At 41.0% G+C, this 20,380-nt stretch overlaps 1 protein-coding gene across 1 annotated transcript in view; it reads left to right on the top strand.

Moving 5' to 3' along the window:
- The window catches only part of GCH1 (GTP cyclohydrolase 1), a 51,549-nt gene that overhangs the window by 6,677 nt on the left and 24,492 nt on the right, over positions 1-20,380 (top strand). The window contains exon 2 of the mRNA XM_017509146.2: positions 19,722-19,831. Within this exon, the coding sequence (XP_017364635.1) occupies positions 19,722-19,831 (110 nt within the window). The remainder of the gene's footprint in view (positions 1-19,721; positions 19,832-20,380) is intronic.

Genomic DNA, 20,380 nt, shown 5'->3' with positions numbered 1-20,380 from the left:
GCCCAGCTAATTTTTTGTATTTTTAGTAGAGATGGGGTTTCACCATGTTGACCAGGATGGTCTCGATCTCTTGACCTCGTGATCCACCCGCCTCGGCCTCCCAAAGTGCTGGGATCACATACTTGAGCCACCGCACCCGGCCTTATTTTTTTTTTCTTAAGAGATACATAATTAAAGAGAAGACAGAGTAGTGAGAACAAGGATGATGCTGAACTTAAAGAAATGAACCTGAAATAGTGGTGGTCTGGGTCTTAGAGCAACCTGGATGGCAGGGAGAAGGACGGATACTGGTGGGAGATAGGAGCGAGTGGGAACCCACATCTTTAAGTCTATAAACAATTCTGCTCAATCCCATTTATTTCTTTAGAGAGCATGAGTCGGTGGCCACTATATATTGTTTTTGGATAGGAACATACATACTGCTCTGAAGGTCACTTTTCTGTGCTTGTAAACAAGATACAGGACTTTATATCTTTTATATATCTGTATTCTCTATATTAACTCCTGGTTAGTAATGTTGACTTCAGTGTTGTAAAATTTAAAATAAGTTGATATTTCACATTCTTCAAAATCCTTTTTTCACCCTCAGTTCTTGTGTGGATTGATGCAAATTCCTGGCATTCTGGGGAATTTGTTCGGTCTTCCCTATGTTGCAGCATCTCTCCATGACTTGCCTGTGTACATTTTCCCTGCTTTCCAGTGTGTCCATTACCATGGGAGAATCTGTGGTCACCTGTGACAGGGCTGTGTGCGGTTATACAAGTCTCCCAGTATTGCTCACTACAGACTGTAGCTCATGGGCTAGGAGGGAGGGCTAGAGGAGATGCTATTATCTCTCCCAGGAACTGGCTGTCCTTTGAGCCTAGCATCACAGGCTGATCCTTGGAGACCAGCTCATCTTGTTATATTTCTATCCCATTTCAGTTTGGCCACATCCTACTTCTCTTACATATTCAAGGTTTTATCTCGGTGAGTTCTCCTTTCTATATAAGGTAACTTTTCTGTATTTCTACTATTCTTTTACTCAGAACCTATGCTTAGTTTAATTGGAGAGTCTAGTATTCTCTGAGGGCCTTGATCTTCATGCCCCTGTAAGTGACCCTTCCAGGTATAAATGGAAACAGCCTTTCAGACAGCATTATCTACCAAGGATTAAATGGATATGACTTGTTCCATCAGTTGTTTTCTTTGTGAGTTTATGGGAACATGCAAGAGTCTTGACTCTGTCACATTTCTGGTTAAAGTATGTTTTAGCTTGTCTGCCAAGACAGTTTTCATAAATCATGTTAACAGTTCAAAATGTTGGGAAGCATGTATATAACCCAGCGTGAGGAGATGGCATTGGAGGTGACTGACTGTTTGCCTGTCAGGGCTGAGGAAGCACAGACAGTGACAGTAAGTCATATCCCCACCTCAACCATTTTCACTGGAAGATTATGTCTATTCGCTAAAGATAATGGGAGGCAGTTAGATACTTCGCTTATACAAAAATGCATTTTAGACATCTCATACTGAAATGTGCTAGCAGTCACAAAAGCTTTTTCTTTTTGAATCATAAATCCTTCTGATTTATTAAATTAAGACTGCTGTGGTGAACTAAGAATTTTAACAACTTCTAAGGTGTGAAGGGGAACAAAAAGTTATTTACTATTCTCTCTTATATCATGGGTGAAAGGCGAGTTTATGTTCCAAGTTTTAAAGTATATTATAGAAATGTTCATCTCATCATTAAGAGGTACTGTTTTAGATGTGTAGCTCACTCAAATTTTGATCCGTTAATAATTTTTGTGTTTGGTTTGTTAATGAACACTTATATAGGACTTAGTTTTGTTTGTTGCCAGAAAGAGCACTGTGAATAAATAAGAAAAAAATAACAAGGCACTTGAAATATTCTATGATTAGAATTTTGGACATGTCTAAGTGGAATGAAACAGTTAAGAAGTTACTGAGAAAGAAGGAGAAAAAGCCAATCCTAATAGTTTATTTTAAAAATAGGTTATCTAAGGCTGGACGTGGTGGCTCAAGCCTGTAATCCCAGCCCTTTGGGAGGCCAAGATGGGCAGATCACCTAAGGTCGGGAGTTCGAAACCAGCCTGACTAATGTGGAGAAACCCCGTCTCTACTAAAAATACAAAATTAGCTGGGTGTGATGGCGCATGCCTGTAATCCCAGGTGCTCAGGAGGCTGAGGCAGGAGAATTGCCTGAACCCAGGAGGCGGAGGTTACGGTTAGTTGAGAGCGCACCATTGCATTCCAGCCTGGGCAACAAGAACGAAACTCCGTCTCAAAAAAAAGGATTATCTATAAACAGTTTTTCTGACACCGGAGGAAAAATCAGTATACATAACTTCACAATAGCAGACAAAGCCATCAGATTGGTACCTATACTAGCTTCCCAGGGCTGCTATCACACACTACCACAAACTAGGTGACTTAAGGGACAGAAATAAACAGTTTCACAGTTCTAGAGACTAAAGCGAAAATCAAGAGGTCAGCAGAACCATACTCTTTCCAAACCTGTAGTGGGGGAGGCCATCCTTGCCTCTGCCTAGCTTCTGGTGGTGGCCATCAGTTGATGGTGCTCCTTGGTTTGCAGCTGCGCCAGTCCAGTGTCTGCCTCTGTCAGCGTGCACACTTTTGTTTTGTCTTATAACGATGTCTGTTGTATGAGGGAGGGTCCACTTTACTCCAGTATGCCTGTGTTAGTTTAGCTAATTACATCTGCAACAATCCTATTTCCAAATAAATTCACATGCTAAGACACCTGGGGTTTAGGACTTCAATATATCTTTTTTGGTGGTGGCACAATTCAACCTGTATTAGTCCTAAATACTTTTATTCAGAAAAATTACTAGGAGTCTTAGTACAGTTTCATTTACCATCAAGTACCAGGCACTTCCCTGAATACTGGGAATGCAGGATGAGCAAAACCAGGTATAGTTCCTGCCTTCATGGAACTTACAGCCTAGCAGATAGAATCACATGAAGTAGAAATGTATTGTAAGACTGAAGAATGTGATGATAAACGAAAACACAGCTTAGTGAGAGTGCTTGGCATAAGAACTTGCCCAGTGCTAGGAGATGGGAGCATGAATGGGTGAAGCAATGCGTACACCAGCTAATGTCTGAGTAAGAAATACTGCTGATTGCTGACTTTGTGCTAAACACCGAGTTTTTATATGTGTACCTCATTTGATCTACACAGTAGCATGATGGGGTAGACAATATCATTCCCGTTTTTTAGATGAGGAAACTGGGGCACAAAGAAAACTTTCCCAAGACCGTATCTTCAAAGTGGTGGAGCTGAGAGGATGATAGAGAATGAGAATCATTGTAATCTCTGACATTCAATTTAATTTTAATAATAATATTTTAGTAATTTATTTGAATCCTTTCTCCCCTCTTGCCCACCTATCCCCGCTTTTGTATTTTCTCTGCTGTTTGCTGTGTCCACCTTTAGAAACTCTTCTATGCCTGGGCATTCCCCACCTGACTCATTTGACAGTGATTTCTATATGAGGACTGTAATTCGAGTCTAGTATTTGGTTGAGCAGACTGCAGTGTTAAAACTTACCAGGAGAGGGCAACTGTCGAATCATTGGATCCCAGATGATGAATCCTGGATTATGGGAACAATTGTCAGTTCCAGGTTATGCCAACAAATATGTTTCCTATGGCTACAAATTTGCTAGAGTCTGTAGTAATTAGATCAGGGGATAATATGGATTGGGTTAGCAAAGAGTATCTGAACCAAGGTAAATCTGTTAAATTCAAGGCCAAGAGGACATTCACTTACTAGAATTTTAGTCTGTTGGAGCCCATTAGTAGCAGTATTTATTTATTGAGAGAGACAGACTTGCTCTATCATCCAGGCTGGAGTGCAGTGGCGCGATCTTGGCTCACTGAAACCTCCGCCTCCCAAGTTCAAGTGATTTTCCTGCCTCAGCCTTCTGAATAGCTGGGATTACAGGTACCCACCACCTAACCTGGCTAGTTTTTATATTTTTAGCAGAGACAGGGTTTCACCATGTTGGTCAGGCTGGTCTCAAACTCTAGACCTTAAGTGACTTGCCCGCATCGGCCTCCTAGAGTGCTGAGATTACAGGCATGAGCCACTGCATGCGGCTAGAAACATACAATATTTGTCCTTGATGTCTGGCTTATTTTACTTGGCAAAATGTCTTCAGGGCTCATTCACATTAAAAAACATTTTTTCTTTTCTTTTTTTTTTTGAGATGGAGTTTACTCTTCTATCCAGGCTGAAGTGAATTGGCACCGTCTTGGCTCACTGCAACCTCTGCCCTCTGGGTTCAAGCGATTTGCCTGCCTCAGCCTCCTGAGTAGCTGGGATGACAGGTGCCCATCACCACACTCCACTAATTTTTGTATTTTTAGTAGAGACGGGGTTTCACCATGTTGGCTAGGCTAGCCTTGAACTGCTGACCTCCTTGGCCTCCCCGAAGTGCTGGGATTACAGGCATGAGCCACCACACTTGTCCTGCAATAACAACTGGCCGCCTTGCCTCCTAGCTTGTCCTGCTCTGATTCATTCATGCCAAAGTGATTTCTCGAAAATCGAGTAAGTTTTTTCCTTGCAAAAAACACTTCACCGATTTTCTGTTGTCTTTCCTCACCATTGCTGAGAGGTTTTGTTGTGTTGTAGCCTCTTGCTACATTTTTGGCATTTTTTTCTTATCTTTCATCACATTTCCTCACACAGGCAGGTTAGTATTTTAGTTTAGTGTGTAGTTTAGTGCACAGTTAATCCTGAGACACCACTCTGTCTCATTGCCTCACTGGGGTTGGAAACCCGGGCGGAGGTCCTGAGGTTTGTCCTTTTATAATGTTTGGCCTTTATTATCTGCCCTCCTCCTCTAATTTATCTTACTATCCTTTTTGTTTTTGGTTGGCAAGCGTGGGGAGGTGGCTGCCTACCTCTGTTTATCAACACCTATTGCTTGTGGAAAGTTCTGTGAACAAGCAGCCAGGTTTAGGTTAGGAAACTGACTGAGTTCCAGGTGAATTTTTCGAGGTCCAGTTGGTCCAAATGTTTGTGACATGCAGTCCCAAGAGGCCATGACTCTTGCTGTGAAGTGTGATGTGTTTTATATATCAGACATTAGTTTTTTTTTGGGCTAAGTAGGAATCAGAGCTGAGTTCAACAGAGGCTATTGGCAAACATCCCAAACAAGGAATCCCTCACTAAAATAGCTTAAAATATAATTATGCTGATGTGATCTATGCATTTGTGGTTTGGTGTTCATTAGCAGCAATGAAGGGCTATATAGGCCTGGAATTTGGATGAGAGGCTTTAGCTCAGTTGACTTTAAGGGAGTGTTGCAGTAGATTATAACCCTCTTACTGACCCCATAATCTTTTATGGCATGGAGGGCCCTGGAGGTGTGCCTCTCTGATGGCCCATTGCAAACAATCTGCCCTTAGGCTTCAAGGAATTTTGCTGACAGCCTCCAGCTGTTAGTGCTGTCAGGCTTTGCTTCCTTGGAGGCCATGCTTATCTCATGCTGCGCGAGTCCTTAAATTTTGGTAACATCTCTTTCTCCTCTTTTACCCCTCCTCCACCACAGTAAGCACAGCTTTTTGAGGGCTGAGACCATTTACAAGTGAAGTAGTTTATAAAAAGGAGGTGTGCATCTTTCAGCTTCATATTGAGTGTGTTGGAAATTCTATTCACTGATCTAATTCTAAATCTCCTTGGTGTTTCTAAAACTAGTTTACTATGTCAACAAAGATTTGTCCTGCTGTATGGGGAAGAACAACTAGCCTGGGCTAGTCATAGCATCCACATCCATGCCAACTGGTTTATGAACTTAGGTAGGCAAGTCACTCGACCTTTGTGGGTCTGGTCTGAAGGGAGAGGCAGTAGGACTAGGAGTTGAATTTTCATGCCAAGGTCTCTGAGCATCGGTGTGTCTGTCAGAATTGTCATTGCTCACTCTATTGACTTCCAGCAGCTGACATGCAAGGCCCTAGCCAGCTCTTCAGCCTCCTTTCCTTGCTAGAGGTGCTGTTTTCCCTTGAAATGGTCAAGCCCTGCAAATAGTTTCTATAGTAACAGGTCTCTCTCTTTTTTCTTATGATGCAGATTTTTGAAAAGGTTTCTTATCTAAATGTTCTTGAGATCTGTGGTCTCCTTTGATTAGACAGAGCCTTTATTTAAAGACATCCCCCTCCCCCAAGGATATTGTTGTTGCTTCTACCAAAAGACTAACCAGTTGTTAGTTTTAGTAGTGCTTGAAGTTTTAGTTTGTTAATAAAGCTTCATATAAACTAGAAAAGGAGTGGTTGGGTAGAATAGTAATACCAAGAAAACTAATATTCACTCTTGCTATCATGTAGTTTTAAACTTTAATTTTTTATTATGTAAAACCTTCAAACGTAAAAGTAGCCAAAATTATATAATGGACACTATATACTTGCCACCTAGATCGAAAACTTAACATTCTGCCATGTTAGCATAGTTTATTCTTTTACTGACAGTAAATCAGAGACACATATTTAGAGGTAAAATGCCACCCTAAAAGGTGTTTTTCATAATAATTTACACCATCCGTAGTAAAATTAACTTTTCATTCCTTCATATCATCTAATACCTAATATGTATTTACATTTCCCCAGGTGTCTCATGTGTCTTTTACTAATGATTTTTTCTACTGAGGACCCACTCAAGGTTCTTACATTTGCATTTGATGATCATGTTTTAATCAGGAATAGCGCCCACCACCCCAACCCCTGCCACTGCCTTATCAGAGAGGTCGGTTGTCTTGTAAGGTATTTCACCATTGTGATTTGTATGATTATTTTTTCTGGTTTTCATTTAACTTCCCTATCTCCCATATTCTTCCTAACTGCAAGTCAGGTCTAAAGACCTCACTAAATTTGTGGAAAACATTTTTAGCAGGAATGCTGTGTACTTCATGCACTCTCACAACTGGGAGGCACTAAGTATTTGGATCTTGAAGATTTAAAGACTTGTAATTGGTTTTTAAAAACACTGTTTCACTGGTTTTCTAGGATAAACTTCTCTAGAGAAGTTCCTTTTTAAAAAAATGCTTTTTTTTATTAGTTCAAAGATTTAATGGGATTTTCTTTTCCCCTGAAATTCTTCCAGTTTGATTTCAAAAGGTAAAGGTCAATGTAGCATTAAATTTCTGAATTTTTCCTCATATAAGCCAAATAAATAGTTGGTGAAACAGTATTTAGTGACCGATGTGCCCACCTTGGCTCTGGCAGTCTCTGGACATTAGACCACTCTTTGTGATCTGCTCTCCTGGCTGACAGGTTTGACCTTTTCCTCTCCTTCAACTCCTATGTTTATAACTGATTTTACTTTTCTTTTAAACAATCAGATTTGCTGTCTTCTTTTGCTTCCATCAGCTCTGGGCCTTGTCTACCCTTAAACCAGCGTGAAAAGGCAGGCTCTGGGCTGACTTCAACCTACAGTAACCCCTGACGCGTGTTTGTTGAAGGGGAGCTCTCCCCTTCAGTCCATACTTTTAGTAGGTTAAATTCAGCCCAAGAATTAGGCTCTGGTCTGGAGTCAGAAGATGGGTCAAAATCTAGCTCTCCCACCAGCTGGTTGGCTTTTCTTCAGCAGTCAGCTATTGTTTCCAAATGACAGTATCCATTTCCTCATCTGTAAAGCGGGGACAATAACTGGTTTTGATTAATGCAGAGTTGTGGTAAGGCTTGAAAGAAATCACAAACTAAATGTCAACTTAAATTTGAAAAATGCTGTTCAAGCAGGAACTCACATCCAGGAACCAAATGAGTGGAGTCCAGAAATCCAGATGTTTATGCCCAAGGAAAGCAGGATTTTATCCAGCACTTCTCCTGTGAGATGGGACACCCAGAGACAGGAGGTGCTGTTCCCTGGCTCCAAGACGTCCTGGAGTACACTGCTACTGCAGACAAGTACCACTAGGGTTTGATGGTGCTAGTAGCATTCCAGGAGCTGGCAGAGCCCAGGAAACAGGATGCCGATAGTCTTCCGCAGGTCCTCACTGGGCTGCTGTGTGGAATTGCTGCAAGCTTGCCTTGTTTTTTTAAAAAAATACAGAGTCTCACTCTGTTGCCCAGGATGGAGTGTAGTGGCACAGTGTTGGCTCATTGCAACTTCTGCCTTCTGGGTTCAAGTGATTCTTGTGCCTCAGTCTCCAGAGTAGCCAGGACTACAGCCACATTCCACCACACCCAGCTAATTTTTGTATTTTTGGTAGAGACAGGGTTTTTGCCATGTTGGCCAGGCTGGTCTTGAACTCCTGACCTCAGGTGATCCACCTGCCTTGGCCTCCCAAAGTACTGGGATTATAGGCGTGAGCCACCATGCCTGGTGCTGCAAGCTTTCTTCCTGGTGGCAGATGACATCATGGATTTGTCCCTCTTTTGCGGGGGACAGATCTGCTTGTATCAGAAGCCAGGTGTAGGTTTGGATGCCATCAATGATGCTATGCTTCTGGAAGTGTATATCTATCACCTGTCGAAGCTCATTACCGGAACTTGATAGAGCACTTCCTGCAGAGTTCCTATTAGACTGAGATCAGGCAGACCCTGGACCTCAGCACAGCCCCCTAGGGCAATGTGGATCTTGACAGATTCACTGAAAAGAGGTGCAGATCTACTGTTAAGTATAAAACAGCTTTCTACTCATACCTTCCTGAAGCTGCAGCCATGTCTATGGCAAACTTCAATAGGGAGAAAGAGCGGGCCAGAGCAGGCCAATGACAGGAAGATCCTGCTGGAATTGAGAGTTCCTTCAGATTCAGGATGATTACCTTGATCTCTTTGGGGACCCCAGTGTCACCACCAGCAGAGTTTTTACTGACATCCAGGACAACAAATGACAACAAATGCAGCTGAGCGACAGTTCGTTGTCTGCAACGGGCCACTTCAGGACAGCACGAGATCCTGAAGGAGAATTAAAGGCAGAGGGAGACTGAGAGGGTTGCCCAGGTGGAGGAATTGTATGAGGAGCTGGATCTGCTGGCCATATTCTTGCAGTGTGTGGAAGATGGTTACAGCCACCTTATGGGTCTCATCAAGCAGTGTGTTTCACCCCTGCCCCAGCCACCTTCCTGGGGCTTGTTTGCAAAATCTCCAAGCAGAAAGAGCGACCTAGAGACTGCAAGGGCAGAGAGAGGAGGCACTCAATGAATTACTATGTAACCTTAAAAAGAAAAAAGAAAAATGCTCTGAGATAGAGGGGAATCTGGTTTCTGTTCCATGCATAGACCCCTACTGGCTTTTTTCCTTTTGTTTCCTACTTCTATATTTTATCTTAATTGGTACTTTTCTTCCTTCTCCTTTCTAGGAACCTCTCCACCTTTCCTTCTACTCAACCTTTAGACCTGGGTAAAATTTTAATCTTCAATAGAATCACATTGTTTTCTCTCAGCCTGCAAGTTTTCCTTTATGTGAACTATCAGAATATTTGTCATTCTCCAAATATTTTTACACCCAGATTTCTTATTTCTGAAGATCTTGAATTGCTTGAGGTCATGGTTTGATAGATTTGTGTTCAGCTCAGAACTATGAAAACTTGATTGTGTTACTCGAGACACTGATTTCTAATGAGTTAGCTGTAGGATGCTGCTGGTTTCTTAAGTGATATTTTTCTAGGAGGTGGGTATAGCTTTCTGATGTGAGGTCCTCACAAATTTCTAAAATTTGCTTCAGCAAAAAGTAAAGATGGTGGGTCCTTTACGTGGGTCTTTCCTGCCCCACCGTCTTTAGGTAGAGTTGGCTCCAGTTTACTCCTTGTTTCTGCCTCCACCCTACCACTGCTCCATCCGGCTGTGCACAGGCCTCATGGTGTTCCGCAGGAATGACATGGTGATTGTAGTGAGGGTTATAGTGAGAAATTGCCCACTGTTTGGCCTTGCTACACAGCAAATTTGGGCCAGCAGTGGGTCTGTTTTTAACCCTCATGTACCCTCAGCTCTCAAGCCTGTATGCTGCCACCCCAGCCGGTCATCAGAATCACTTAGATTTTAAAGAGACTTATCCTGGGTTCATCAATACACACAGTAAATCAGATTTTTGCTGGGTGGCTTGGGACGCTGTATTTTCCAAAGCTCCCTATGATTGGCTGTATTTGGGAACTCCTGTTCTGAAAGATGATCCCTTATCTATCTCTTCATCTGTCACTAATGGTGGTGGCGTGCGCACTCTGATGGTACTTATTTGGATGGGATTACAGATGGTTTCATAACATCCATCTGTATGAAATCTCATGGTATAAGTCAATGTAGGATGATAAGGGATGAGCCTATTAGAGGCTTTTGAAGCAAATGGATAGTTTAATCAGATTGGTGTGTTTTTCTCTTTAGAACTGCTGTGAACCAGACCTTGTTATCACCATCTGTTTTGTAAATTCCATTTTCGGTTTAACAGCTGGATTGTGAAAGATACACAAAATTATCCATTTAAAAAACTAAATTTGGCAAGTGTGTGTGTGTGTGTGTGTGTGTGTGTGTGTTTAAAAATGATTCCTTGAATACGCTGTTTTGATTCCTTAGATAGCTTTTAAGACTCTAATTTTGGTCTACCAGAAATTTTCAGAGTAGTAAACTGAGACCAGAAAGAATTTTTTGGCTTGGATAACTTTGAGAATTAATAATAAGGTACATGATTGGCAGCCTTCAGTTTTGTCCAGGAATAAATCCAAACAGTTTAAAACAGGTACTTTCCCCTTACCTCAGTACAGAGAGGCCCTGGCCACTGCCATGGACATCTCAAAAGCTGAGCAGTGGGACAGAAGGGGAACTTGTAATTTGGCATCAGTGTCCAACACCCCTGAGTTGTGCAAACCAGGACCCTGGGAGTCGTGTTGAGCTTCTCTTCTATCATCCTCTTAACTGAGGACACTGAAGCCCAGGTCACACAATCGGCACAAAGCTTGCACTAGAACTTGGGTCTCTGGACTCTTTGCATTCCTTGTGCTTTACCATTCTACATCTTGAACCACTGTGTATGTGGTTCCCCTAAGAGCCAGTAAAGTAATTGCATCTGGGTGGAGAGAGTATATGTGCTTTCACTTTCTCATTTCATTATTTCTACATCTTACCGATAAACTTCCATGAATATTACTGTTGTAATGAGGAGCAGTGAAAACTTGAACTCTTGCCAAGAAACGTAGTGTTCGTGACAAGGCTGGCTGAGAGGATGAGAATAGCTCACCAGTACTGGGTTGGCTGAAGGAAACATGCATGTCAGTACTATTTTGAGGGCAGCTGAGAACATCTATTTCAATAGCTTTGGCTATATTTTAATAGCTAAGAGCAACATATGAATTTGTCTTTGCCAAAGATGAAGGGAGTGAAAATTTCCAAAATAACCAATTTTTTTTTTTTTTTTTTTTTTTTGCAATGCATTAGGTCTTTCCTGCTGACAAAACTACAGTTTATGAAATAAGTTTGTGGAGCATATCAAAGCTGTGCAGCAGCTCTGCGCACTCCAGCAGATGGTGTGACTGGTTGTCTAGTCGTCTTAGTTTCCGCCATTGTGTCAGTCTGTGGAATGTTTGGGTTCATGCTTATTTTGGCCAAGTTTTCCAAACTCTGTCTTGCTAAGCGCAAAAAGCTGTGAGTGTCGGAAGCTCTAACAAGAGGTATACTCATGATGAAAGTGAAAGCAGAGAGTGGGATTTTTTTTTTTTTTTTTTTTTTTAACATTGCTCTTACTTGTAGGATAATTTTTTCAAACAGGCAGTAGAAAGCAAAACGTCTTAATGCCATCTTCAGGGCAGAAGACTTTGAGTTGCAGGGTGTGATTTAGGGAGGGTTTTGAAGGAGTTTGCAGCTTCTTGTGTACTCCTCCTTGCCCTCCTCCCTTAGCCCCTCCATGCAAAGGTAACCTACTTTTTAATGGTGGTTTTTTTTTTTGTTTGTTTTGTTTTTAACGGGAAAAAACAAAATGCCAGCCTGTGTTTGAACACCTTAATTTTAAAAACATTTTTATTAATGAAATGTCCCAAATATACAAGATGGTATGAAGAACCAGTTTAATCAAAATGCATCGGGTTTTAACAAATCTTAATATTTGTTTACACTTCCTAGTTACTACTTCCTGATCCAGTTATCATCTCACTACAGAGGTAACGTGAGCCACTTTTATGTCTATTTTTATACTTTCATTTTCTCTGTATGTTTACAAACAACAGGTAACATTGTTTCTACTTAATTTTAATGGCTCATACTCCACATATCTTTCTGCCACATGCTTGTTACACTGAATATCCTTTTAAGGATTTAGAAATGCAGCCCAAATTTACTCACTTTCATTTCTGAGTTGTATTTTTTTTTTTTTTTTTTTTTTGGGTCCTTAACCTGCATTGGGTTTTCAATGGGGGTCGTATTTTATTGTGAGTTTACCCATACTGGGTAATTACTCTTCAGATTCGTACTTCTCTATTTTTGCTGTTACCCACAAGAGTGTGGTGACTTTTTTTTTTTTTTTCTTTTTTGGACAGGCTATTGCTCTCTTGCCCAGGCTGGAATGCAGTGGTTTGATTTGGACTCACTGCAACCTTCACCTCCCAGGTTCAAGTGATTCTTGTGCCTCAGCCTCCCAGGCAGCTGAGACTACAGGTATATGCTACCACACTCAGCTAATTTTTGTATTTTTAGAAGAGATGGGTTTTCACTATGTTGGCCAGGCTGGTCTCAAACTCCTGGCCTCAATTGATCTAACTGCCTTGGCCTCCCAAAGTGCTGGGATTACCAGGTGTGAACCACTGTGGCCAGCTGAAAATTCTTATGTTCCTTGGCTACATGAATTTCTCTGGGGTCCCTTCATTAAAAAATGTATTTTAAGGAATTGACTTGGTCCAGCGTTGCGGCTCACACCTATAATTCTAGCACTTTGGGAGCCTGAGGTAGGAGGATTTCTTGAGCCGAGAAGTTCAAGATCAGTCTGGGCAATATAATGAAACCCTGTCTCTACAAAAAATAAAAAAATTAGCTGGATGTGGTGGCACACATCTGTAGTCCCAGCTACTGGGGAGGCCAAGGTGGGAGGATTGCTTGTGTCTGGGAGATGGAGGCTGCAATGAGCTGGGATTGCACTGCTGCACTCCAGCCTAGGTGACAGAATAAGACCTTGTCTTGAAAAAGAGTGAATCATAAGTAAAGTCAGACATATTAATTGGATAAACATGGAGGATCTATGTGTAACTCCAGTGTTGTGCATGGCATTACAGGGAACTGCTTAGAAACTCCAAAGCCTTAAGATACAATGCTTAACCCAGCAGCTTATAGCCCAGTGTGTTTGGGGACGTGAGCACAAATAATCATGGGAGTAGGCATGGTGAAATACAGGCTGTATGTTGGTGGAGGCAGCTCTGATGTTAGATGGTACTACGAAGGTCTGGACCATTCTCCACCAAATCAGGATAGGCTTCTTTGTTAGACCTCGAGTTGATTTAATTCCAGGCAAAAGCAAAGAGGTGTGATGCCCTAGGCACTTCTCTCTGTCTTCTCTTAATTCTAAACCAGTAGGCAGACTCCATTAGCTTTTTTCTATTCTTTAGGATGGATGCATACTCAAATATTCCAAGTCATCTTCCACTGTCTTTTAACGCTGTTCTTCCAGGAAGATGCATCCGGTGTAAATTCCAGCTTCCTCCGATAGCTGCAGTTGTTGGTGATGATCACCAGATATCCCGGACAGCATTAATTCCTACATCGTGCGTTCAAAGGGAACTCCATTGGACGGAAATTTCCTTTGGAGGAAATCTTTCCCAGGGTTTCCTTTTACTTTTCCCTCACTTTCTCCCTAGCAGAAACAGGTTTGTTTGTCCTTAAATATATTACTATGTGTTTGAGGAGGCACATTTTGAAGAGATGAAAGGTTCTATGTAGTACCACAAAACAGGGAATAGTTCAAACCAGGGGCATTCTGATTCTTAGACCTGAAGCATCAGGATCTTCTGGGAACTTGTTAGCAATGCAAATTCTGACGTCTACCCAGACCACCTGAAACAGAAACCCTATGGGTGGGGCCTAGAGATTTGTGTCTTAACAGGCCCACTGGGGGAGTCTGGAAACCCCTGTTTCGAAGGATGCTTAAATAAGCACTTGGGGGCCTGGCACGGTGGCTCAAACCTGTAATCCCAGCACTTAGGGAGGCCAAGGCTCACAGATCTCTTGAGCTCAAAAGTTTGAGACCAGCTTGGGCTACATGAAGAAACCCCATCTCTACAAAAAAATGCAAAAATTAGCCAGGCATGGTGGCTTGAGCCTGTAATCCCAGCTACTTAGGAGGCTGAGGTGGGAGGATCACCTGAGCCCAGGAGGTAGAGTTGCAGTGAGCTGAGATTGCACCACTGCGTTCCAGCCTGGGCAAGAGAGGGAGACCCTGTTTCAAAAAAAAAAAAAAACAAATAAGCACTGGGCTTGTATTGTGGGCCTGTCTTATTATACTTTCAGGAAAGAGTCCTGGCAGACTAAATACTTGAGGGATGTTACCCAGCAGTGTTATTTTTTGACACTGCTTAATTATGAATGACATTAGAAATGCATACCTGAAAACTGACATTGTGTTGTGGTGTTATAAACACACCTTTTCACTTGCAAATGCTGCTTTGGTTTGTTTGTGGTTATGGCCAACAGTAGGAAACAGAGTGCCTTAAATCTCCGTTTCCAGGGTTACCTTCTTGCTGCTGATAATAGGCAGGAAATTAAAACAGTATATGATAGTGTACTGTTCCTACTATCTACAGATGGTAACTTTTAGATATGTTGGAGCAAAGCATAAGTAAATACAGCAGGGAAACTTTATTACTGAAGAAAATGATTTGGCTAGGTCAAGCTTATAGTCTAGGTTCATTTTAATAAAATGGAATATAGGCAACATATTAGTGTTCCATTATCACATGAAGCATTTAGCTGTATGAGGATCACTAAGTTCTCTCTCTCTCTCTGATTTAATTTTATTTTAGTATGTAAAACATTTACATGATGCCAAGGTGAAAACTATATAACAAATTATATTCAAAGATGTTTCCCTTTCATCCATAACACTTCTGTCCTCTTCTGTTAGTACTTTATAGGTGATCATTTTTACTAGCTTTTAAATTGATCCTTCCACCATTTCTTTTTACAGATAAGCATATACATGTATGTATATGTTAATATCTCCTTCCACTTTCATTACACAAAAGGTTACATACTATACTACAATTTAAAAAATTATTATTACTACTGTGATTTTTAGAGACAGGGTCTTGTTCTATTACCCGGGCTGGAATGCAGTGGTGCAATCATAGCTCACTGGAGCCTGAAACTTCTATCCTGCATTCAAGGGCTCCTCCTGCTTCAGCCACCTGAATAGCTAGGAGTATAGTAGGCACATGCCACCATGCAATACTTTAAATTTTTTTTTTTTTTTTTTTTTTTTTTGTAAAAACAAGGTCTGACTAGGTTGGCCAGTCTGGTCTTGAACTCCTGCTCTCTAGCAATCTTCTCACCTTGGCCTCCCAAAGTGCTAGGATTACAGATGCGAGCCACCTCTCCCAGCCTAAAAATTATGTTTGAAGTTAGCTTTATTAAGGTGTAACTTACCTTCTATAGAATTTACCTACGTTATATGTACAATGTGAATTTTAACAAATATTTACAGTTACATATAGCCACCCATACAGTGAAGATATGAACTGTTTCCATCACCCAAAAAAGTTTCTTCCTTTTTTTTTTTTTTTTTTTTGCAGTGAAGTCCACTCTGCCACCTCTCTGGCACTGGTAAGCCACCTGTCTGCCTTCTGTCACTATAGTTTTGTCTTTTCTGGAACACAGGTAGTCTCCTCTGCCTATGGATGTCTTCTTTCACACTGTAGTGTGCTTTGGAGACTCAAACCATGTTATTGCATGTATCAGTAATTCATTCCATCTTATTGCTAGGTGTACTCGATTGTTTATACGTTCCAGTTGATGGACATTGTTCTTTTGCTTTTTAGAAAACTTTTTTTTGGGCCGGGAGTGGTGGCTTACACCTGTAATCCTAGCACTTTGGGAGGCTGAGTTGGTCGGATCACCTGAGGTGGGGAGTTTGAGACCACCAGCCTGACCAACATGGAGAAACCCCATCTCTATTAAAAATACAAAATTAGCCAGGTGTGGTGGCGCATGCCTGTAATCCCAGCTACTTGGGAGGCTGAGGCAGGAGAATCGCCTGAACCCGGGAGGTAGAGGTTGTGGTGAGCTGAGATCGTGCCATTGGACTCCAGCCTGGGCAACAAGAGCGAAACTCTGTCTCAAAAAAAAAGAAAAACAAAAACTTTTTATTTTGAAACAATTTTAAACTGACTTACAGAATAATTACAAATATAATAGAGTTTTCATTTTCATACACCCTTTCCACACTTTCTCCTGATGTTTAACATCTCACGTGGCCATGGTACAATTATCAACATTTAATAAATGAAATTAATATTGGAGCCAGGCAGTGGTGCATGCCTGTAGTCCAAGCTACTTGGGAGGCCAAGTTGGGAGGATGGCTTGAGCCCTAGAGTTTAAGACTACTCTGAGCAACATAGCAAGACCCCATCTCTAAAAAAAAATAGTAATAACAACAGACTTTATTTTAAAAAGTAATACTGGTATAATACTATTATCTAAACTATAGACTTTATTCAGATTTTCCTTGTCATTTCTCTAGTCTCCTACAATCTGACAATTCCTTAGTCTTTCTGTGTCTTTCATGACTTTGATGCCTTATTTTATTTTTCTTTTAATTTTTAAACATTTAAAAAATGGAGACAGGATCTTGCTCTGTCACCGTGGTTGGAGTGGAGTGGTGCAATCATAACTCATTATAGCCTCAAACTCCTGGGCTTAAGTGATGTTCCTGCCTTAGCCTCCTGAGTAGCTGTGACTACAGAAGTGTGCTGTCATGCCTGGCTAATTTTTTTTTTTTTTTAATTTTTTGTAGATATGGGATATTGCAGTGTTACCCAGGCTGGTCTGAGAATCAGAATCCTAGGCTCAAGTGATCCTCTTGCCTTGCCCTACCAAAGCACTGGGATTATAGGTGTGAGCCACTGTGCCTGGCCTGATGCTTTCTAAGAGTACTTGTTTAGGTATTTTGTGCCCTCAATTTGATGATTAGGCTGCAGTTATGGATTTTTGGGAAGAGTACCACAGAGGTGATGTGCTCTTCTCATTGTGCCTTATCAGGAGCTACCTGATGTCAGTATGTCCTGTTACTGGCAAAGTTAACCTTGATCCCTTGGTTAAGGTAGCCTCTGCCAGGTTTCTCCACTAAGTTACTATTTTTCCTTTTCTATACTCTGTTAAGGCAAATTATTGCTTTTTAAATTTTGATGTACCTCGATGTGCATGGGAGATACATAGCTTTGTAACTCCCTCAATCTTAATTGTAATAATAATAGTGATAACAATAACTAGCACTTGCTCCGCCTGCATAGTTCTAAACACATGTGCCCATTTAATCCTCATGACACCCTGTGAAGCAGGCACTTTATTTATGTTCATTTTATAGCCAAGAAGATTGAGGTACAGAGTACCTTGCCGAAGACCTAATAACTAGGAAGTGATGGAGCCGGGTTTTTTTTTTTTTTTTTTTTTCGATGGAGAGTGTAATGACATGATCTTGGCTCACTGCAGCCCTGGCCTCCCAGGTTCAAATGATTCTTCTGTCTCAGCTTCCTGAGTAGCTGGGACTACAGGTGTGCACTACCATGCCTGGCTTATTTTTGTATTTTGAGTAGAGATGGGGTTTCACCATGTTGGCCAGGCTGGTCTTGAACACCTAACCTTAGGTGATCCACACACCTTGACTTCCCAAAGTGCTGGGATTACAGGCATGAGCCACCGTGCCCGGCCTGGAGCCAGATCTTCACTTTGCCTGCCTTGAGGGCTGACTTTAACTTGGGCCATATGGTTGTCATCAGAGCTTAGGATGGAAACGCTCTGATTCTTTGCCAGAGAAAACAAATGCTTCCTATATTTGATGATTCTCTCTTGCTTTTTTCTTTAAGACATTTTTTTTGGTTTGTTTTTCCTTCCAGGAATATTTCTTGTCTGACTAAAGATTTTAGTAAGCTATATGTGGCAATAATACCACATTAAAATCTTAGGGAGAAATCCAAGAAACTTTTGGAAACATTTAGGATCTATTTTTGGTTTTCTTTCAGAAATATTACTGAAGGTGGGACAGAATATTCAGAATAGAAAAATGCTTTGGGAGAAGAAACACTCTCTTAATTAGTGACACTGAGTCTTTTTCTCCTGGGATCTTCTCAGCCACTTCTACCAGTGGTGTCTGTTTGTCTGTGTGTGTCTAACCCTGCCATGTTCACTCTTCTTGACCACACTAGTGACTTTTCTATGACACAGTCAAATGTATCTTTGAATAGCCTGACTTGGGGTGATAACTATGGTTTACATAATGACTCAGTCTCTGTGAGCCCCCTATTGTAGTAGCAGTGGAGCCGCAGAAGGTCAGGGAGTGTGGGTGGCATTTGTCCATCTTCCTGTGACTCACTCAGCCGCCTGCCATTCTGAGGGGAAAGAGCTGTAGGTGCAAAGCTCTAATGCATCCCTTTCATTCTCTAATTCTGCTATGTATATTGCATATCCCCCAAATCCTTGAAATTACACAGCTAGGTGTCTTGATGTATCTAATCTGCTAAGCTGTCTATGTATCAGTGCAATTTTTTTCTATATATATATTTATTTTCCAAAAATGAGTTCCTACTTTATTTCTTTGTAGCTGCTTTTCTTATTTGACAATATAGCTGAAGAAGTCCCATATCATAGGGCGTTTACCTACAATGTTGTTTGGGTACCAACCTATTATCAATACCTTGGCTATATTATGATTGGTGGGGATTGTGCCTTGTTTCCCTCTCTCCCTTTTCAGCATCCAGGACAGGATGTCCTTGCAGTCACAGAATGTTAGGGAGCTCAGAACTCTCTTAGGCATCATCTAATTAATCTTCCCCTTTGCAGATAGCATAGTTGAGGCTAAGTCAGTGCAATTTTTAAGAATAATTTTTTAAAAATATATATTGTATATCTGGCCGGATGTGCCAGAGTCTATAGCTTAAGACACTGCTCATCTTCCAAAGCCTACCTAGAAAGGCATACACACACAAACTATAGGACTTATTTCTTTAGGAAGGCAACTGTTTAGGCTAAGTCTGATGCTGGCTTACAATATATAGAACACTTTACAAATGTAGAAAATTACTTGGGGAATTGATAATAGAGGTGAAGTTTACAAGTGTTTGTATCTGGCCTCAGAAGTCAGAGGGCTAAGAATTAGTTTTTTTCTCAGATACGGTTTTTTACATATTGATTATAGACAAAATATAAAGTAGAAGAAATTGTAAGGAAGAAAGTGAAAGTGGCTTATTTCTACTGCCAGAAATAGCTACTGTTTTATTTTGGTATAATTTTTCCTTTCCTCCCTCCCTTTTCCCTTCTCTTCCATACTGCATATATGTTCATAATCTTGCATTAACACTGTAACACTATCAAAAAATTTTAAATGTAACTTCAAGAAAAAGACTTTGCTGCTTTGATAAGGAAAAATGTCTAGTTTTAATTTGTATTCCCTTAATATTTTCGGGAGGATTAACATTTGTTTATGTTGACTGACTATTCATATTTATCCATAGTAGCTTTTCAATTCTACCTTTCTGTAAAACTGGAAATGTTACTAAAGCAAGCCTCTGATTTCAGATGTCCTAAATGATGCTATATTTGATGAAGATCATGACGAGATGGTGATAGTGAAGGACATAGACATGTTTTCCATGTGTGAGCATCATCTGGTTCCATTTGTTGGAAAGGTAAGGTTCTCTTTGTTGTTTGCCAGCGATTTTAAACATAATGAATTTTTTTCAGTCAGAATAATTATATTTAAAAATTTTAGCTGCCAATTCCTGGTATCCCGGGTATTTATAATTAAACATACGTGGTTATTCTTTATTAACCTCACTAATAACTTGAAACTTAAAAAGCAAAAACCAAAGTAGCAGAAGGCCCTCAGGCCAAGCCTTTCATGTTAAATGCCATGTTAATAGGTTACAATAATGAGGTTAAGGCTGGGTGTGGTGGCTCACGCCTGTAATCCTAGCATGTTGGGAGGCTGAGGCAAGTAGATCAACTGAGGTCAGGAGTTTGAGACCAGTCTGGCTAACGTGGTGAAACCCCATCTCTACTAAAAATACAAAAAAATTAGCTGGGTATGGTGGTGCCTGCCTGTAATCCCAGCTACTGGGAAGGCTGAGGTAGGAGAATTGCTTGAACCTGGGAGGCGGAGGTTACAGTTAGCTGAGATCGCACCATTGCACTCTAGCCTGGGCAAGCAACAAGAGTGAAACTTGATCTCAAAAAAA

This window comes from Cebus imitator, unplaced genomic scaffold (genome assembly GCF_001604975.1).
Source record: "Cebus imitator isolate Cc_AM_T3 unplaced genomic scaffold, Cebus_imitator-1.0 Scaffold407, whole genome shotgun sequence".
NCBI lineage: Eukaryota > Metazoa > Chordata > Mammalia > Primates > Cebidae > Cebus > Cebus imitator.
The sequence above is the reverse complement of the archived record's forward strand: the minus strand, read 5'-3'. Positions and strand labels throughout refer to the sequence as shown.